Raw genomic sequence first — 5669 nt, forward strand, 5'->3', positions numbered from 1 at the left:
TTGGGGGGTGGGGGTGGGGGGGAATGGGGTATAATTATTATTTTTTAATTTTTTTTATAAATTATAATTATATGTATTATAAATATATGTTAAAAATTATAAATTAAAATAATTATATATTAATAAGTCTAGTTGACCGGTTTGACTAGAAGGGTATTTTAGTCATTGTTTCTAAAAAAATAGATTCAAATTGACCAGAGGGCTGTGTGATTATTTATTGGTAACCTATGGGTGATTTTTGATATTAAAAATTTCATAAGGGGGTTTTTGATATTTTGTTATATCACAGGGGGGTAAAATAGATTTAACCCTAATATATAATATAAAAGTGTAATAAAAGATCTGCACTAAACTAGCAGCAACAAAAGAAAGCAAGAATCTGTATTAATGAAGGTGGAGGGATGACAAGGTTTGGAAAGCATGCTTACCTTCTAATACAAACATAGAAACGTATCAATCTAATCACCAGCATTTGGACCTCTATGTCATAAGATTAGTGCTGTAAAGAGACTGACAAACCAAAAAACATTATTATATCCTAACATGGGATAAGGTGAAAATCAACCTACTCAGTCACTTTCGAATCTATCTGTAATGAGATGACATGCAACTACACCATCTTCTGTACAAAGCAACAGTTTCAATCTCCCTACTTCTAGATCAACCTTCATTTTGTGTTGTAACATCTTCAAGCCAAGCCCGATTTCGAGGAGGATTGCTGGGCTGATACCGCCGAGAGGCCTTGAAGCATTTTGATCACTTCAAATGTATCGTCGAGATAGTATTTCGCCATGCTCGGTTTTTGGCCGACCGTGCAGACGAAAACTTCTGTTGTATCAGGTAGTGAGCGGCTGGTGATGGAGCTGGAGATGGCCTCGAACATGTCCTCATCGGACCTGTCGTCGCCTATGCACAGAACAAAGTCTGCTGGTTTTCCTGTATTCTTCATGGTTTCCATTAGATTCTTTACGACTACGCCTTTGCTCACGCCCTACAACACGTAGAAGATATCTCAGGACGGCCATTAATTCTAGGAAATTGTAAGACAGATTGTGAAACATGTGCAGGAACAAGTTTGAGATATTGCATTACGACAACGGCCACCAATCAACTATTTATATTTAGACACGAGTAACATATATAGAAACTCAAGTTAAGTTTGCGATGTTGCATAAAAAACATAAACACAAATTGAGAATATGGACAACAATTTTACAAGCGTACCACAATATTTCGGATTTAACGTTTTTACTTGATAAAATTGAGGATTCCTTTGCTTTACCTGTGGTTTCACCTCGACAATTTGCTGACCGCTTTTTACTACGACAGGGTCGTTAGCGAGTACACTCTCGAGGTGATCAAGTAGCTCTTTTGCTTGCCACAAGCCAAAGTCGGGGTCGGCTTCTTGATGATGCCAAACAAGAGCACTTTCCTTCTGCTCTATTGATGAACCATCAGTAGCCTCTGTATAATGCTCCATGACGGGCAACGCAATCGTCTTCCAGTCCATGTTGACTGCTAACTCGCATGATTCCCACTTCGAATTCTCACTCCACCTAGCGGAACCCGAAGGTATTGAATTACAATGCAAATATCAAGGAGTCAAGCATATACATCGCGACAATGTAACATAATCACATGAATTTACCTGGTGAAGTAACCGTGTTCTGCAGACAGCCCAAGCTTTTCACACTGAGAGAACCACTTGCCAAGTGAATCTTTTCCTCTGCCACTAATGATAAACACAACATTTTTGGGATCGTTGCATAAGCTGTTCAAGACTGAAATAACTTCAGGGCTTGGAGATTTGTCGACCCTATCCGGTGGCATCATGGTGCCATCATAGTCAAGAAGGATAAGCCGGCTATTCGTGCTGTTATAAGCAGAAACAATGTGCTCGACTGAGAGCTTTCTGAAATTTGGACCCAACGCGACGACTCTGAAGTTCAAGCCAAATCCAATGCCCCAACACCTCTTCCTGTAATGCCCAGAACAAGCCCTCTCAAGATCCTGATGGAAACTCCTAGCCCAGTAGGCAACGTCGTGGGATACAACATACTTGTAATGCTTCTCGTGTCTCAATTCTTTCTCAGAATCGAGCATCGTGATTCCCGAAACCATGGCCTCAGCCACATTATTGATATCCCAAGGATTCACACGAATCGCCCCACTGAGGGACGGAGAACAACCAATGAATTCAGAAACCAAAATAACACTTTTCTTGGGCCCAGAACTATCTGGAACTCCCAATGCCTTGTCCAAATCAGGGCTCCCCTGCCTGGCCACAGTGTACTTATACGGCACCAAATTCATCCCATCCCTGACAGCATTCACAACAACACATTCAGAGATCGCATAATACGCAACTTTATCCTGAAAACTCATAGGGCCGTTTATGCAAACAATAGGCCGATACTCTTCATCACCGTATTTCTTATTAACCTCACATGCAACCTTGTTAATCTCATCATGGACCTCCTGAATATCCTTCCCCCGACTCCTCGGCGCATTCATGATCTGAATCAAAACCACATTTCCCCTGTACATAGGATTCTCATCCAAAAGCAGACCAAAAGCCATAAACTTCAAACTAATGCCTTTGAACATGTCCAAATCATCTACACCTAAAAAAACAGTCTTCCCGTGATATTTCTTCATCAGCTCCTTAATTTTCTCAGCAGTGTCAGGTAATGACATAACAGATTTGATTTGTCCCATGTGAATCCCAACAGGGAGGATCTTGATACTAACAGTTCTGCCATAATAGTCCAATCCTATGTACCCCCTCTTGGACTGATAATCCAAACCAAGCATTCTACTACAACATGACAAGAAATGCCTAGCATAATCAAATGTATGGAATCCAATGAGGTCACAATTCAAAAGGGCCCTCAAAATCTCCTCCCTAACAGGCAATGTTCGATAAATCTCCGACGAAGGGAAAGGACTATGTAAGAAAAATCCAAGCTTTATCCTATGGTATCTTTTCCTCAAGAAAGTGGGAAGAACCATGAGGTGGTAATCATGTATCCAGACATAATCCTCATCAGGATTGATCACCTCCATTACTTTATCAGCAAACACCTTGTTTGCAGACACATATGCCTGCCACATATCCTTATCAAACCTGACCCCATGATTGGGTGTCAAAGGCAACATGTAGTGAAACAAAGCCCACAAATAGTGCTTGCAGAAACCATGATAGAACTTGTTGATCAAATCCAACGGCAAGAACGTTGGCACACATTTGAACTTATCAAGCAGCAATTGGGCCACCTCTTCTTGTTCGGAGGGATCGATTTCCACCCCCAAACACCCCACGTACACCACCTCCACATCCGATGGAAACCCATCTCTCAGCTGCAAAACCAGGGCGTCTTTATCCCAATCAAACCACCATTTTTTACCGTCTGACGATGAATCTCTACACGCCTTCAACGGCAGACGATTGGCAACGACTATTCTCCTCTCTTGACTGACGGATGAAACCGCATCAGATTCCGGGCTCTCCGCATTGCCCACATCCTCAAACTCTGATATGATTCCAGGCACAGAAATCACCCTCGGAATCCGTGTCCGATCAATCGAGTAGTCGTCGAGGTTCAGGAGATTGAAGCAAGATCTCGACAGCATAACGAAACAAAACCCAGAAACAACAACAAATTCTTGGGTTTTCTTGCACGAACAAGAACAGGAACAGGAAACACACTTCAATGTAGTTTGGACAAGAAGCCCAACAGCTGCGAGCTTACTGCCTGTTCATCATCATGCGCGTTGTGCTGTATGTTCACGGGCGGGGTTGGAAGACAAGAATGGTGTGGTTGATGAAGTATGTATATACAAAAACGTGGATTAATGTAACATTCTTGGATTATCATTTGATGGGGCGAAGGATTATGAGAAAATGCTGAAAATTGGAAAATGATATTATGTTTTTGTAAGGAAGGCGGTATGGTAGAAGGATAAGAACGGACGACCGACTTACCAATATCGCATGGAAAACTCTTTATGTAATGGGGTCGGTTTCGAATTTGAACGGCCAAGATTGACCAATGACCCCACCCACCCCCCCAGCAAAAACCCATAATTATTTCTATATAAATAATATAATAAAACACAGAAATCTCTAAATTTACCATAATTAAATGAAAATCTTGAGCCAGATCTCTTTTTATTTAATTTTTAATTATTTTATTATTTTCCCTCTATAATCCTTCACTATTAATTAATACACTCCTTATCTAATCCCACGGACCGCATTTAACTGATTTTATTTGTGTAATAAATGGTGGTTTTATTTGAAATAATTGAATTAAATATGAGACAGTTATTTAGTGTATTATCTACATAATTTTTTTATTATTAAATTGATAAATAAAGCAACAACTATTTATTTGAAAAGTAATAGATGATCTCTTAATTTATTACTTAGATTTTATATCCTATATTTTGTAACTTAGCTATAATAATATCATCAATATATCATTCTTATTTATTTAGTATTAAATCCCACGTCGAGACGTCGGACTTCAGGGATATTTGCGATAACTTCTATTCTTATAGTAAAAATCAATTGTAAGTTAAGCAGTACTTCCAATGTTCAAAAAAAAAGTATTTACGATTTTACTAGTAAGCTGCAGATATCAGCAAAAAGTTGTTCAGTTCAGAAGTTGTAAAACATGAACACTCTTTTTAATTTACGTTCAGCGTTTACGGACACCCTGTAATTTATTATATTCGGTCCGTAATTCAAAATTTTTTAAAAAAAATATTTTCATATAATAGTTTCTAAATTAATAATTATGAAGCTATGACAACATCATTTTTGACATATATAAATATATTTTTAAATTATTTTTAAAAAAATTATATATTTGTTTTTAAAAATAGTATTATTTATTAAAATTAGGGCTGTGGATAATGAAATTAAAGGGTTATGGAAGACTAAGGTATAGAGTAGTAATTAGTGTAATGGATAAGGATAAAAGTGGGGTATTAAATGATATGGGAAAAATTCAAAGGGGAGATCCGTAATTATAGGGTTCTTTAGGGGGTGATTGTGGCACAAAAAGGAACAATACTCAGAAAATAGTGGCGCAAGATCTTTACTCCCCCACCCAAATGGAGACTATTTGCATAATTTAGATTAAAATATTTAAATTTTTAAATGTAAAATTACTTTTTTAGTTAATACTCAAATATATAAATGTATTATTATTATTATTATTATTATTATCAACAAAAGGGTTGTTTTCAATTTTTTTATTGATTTTTATATAAAAATATAATTAATTAAATATGATTTAATAATATTCTTTTGTTGTAGAAAAACTATTAATATAAAGTAATTATTATAAACAAATAAATAATTTTAAAAAAGAATATTTGGGATAGAAAAAAGTAAAACAAAATATTAACTGAACTATTTTAAAAAAATAATTCTTACGCGTAGATACTGAGAAAATGTGGAAGTTAGTGGTACGGAAAAAAAAAATTCAAATAAAAAAAAAAGACACCGAACCATGGTTCTTGATATATTTGTACATTTTACTATTTTAAATGGAAATTCAAATTATCATTATTTTATTTTTTTAAAAATTGTTGGTAGTTTAAAGCTTTTAGCTTTTACCTAAAACGATTTTATTTAAAAAAATTATAATAATAATAAT

At 36.4% G+C, this 5669-nt stretch overlaps 1 protein-coding gene across 1 annotated transcript; it reads right to left on the minus strand.

Annotated features, from left to right (window-relative positions):
• Positions 354-3994, minus strand: LOC105162869 (probable alpha,alpha-trehalose-phosphate synthase [UDP-forming] 11). The gene is made up of 3 exons (XM_011081025.2): positions 1649-3994; positions 1283-1556; positions 354-991 (listed from the first exon to the last, which is right to left on the minus strand). Exons 1-3 carry the CDS (start codon positions 3631-3633, stop codon positions 689-691), a joined length of 2562 nt encoding a protein of 853 aa, XP_011079327.1. The 5' UTR covers positions 3634-3994; the 3' UTR covers positions 354-688.

Source organism: Sesamum indicum, linkage group LG5 (assembly GCF_000512975.1).
Source record: "Sesamum indicum cultivar Zhongzhi No. 13 linkage group LG5, S_indicum_v1.0, whole genome shotgun sequence".
NCBI lineage: Eukaryota > Viridiplantae > Streptophyta > Magnoliopsida > Lamiales > Pedaliaceae > Sesamum > Sesamum indicum.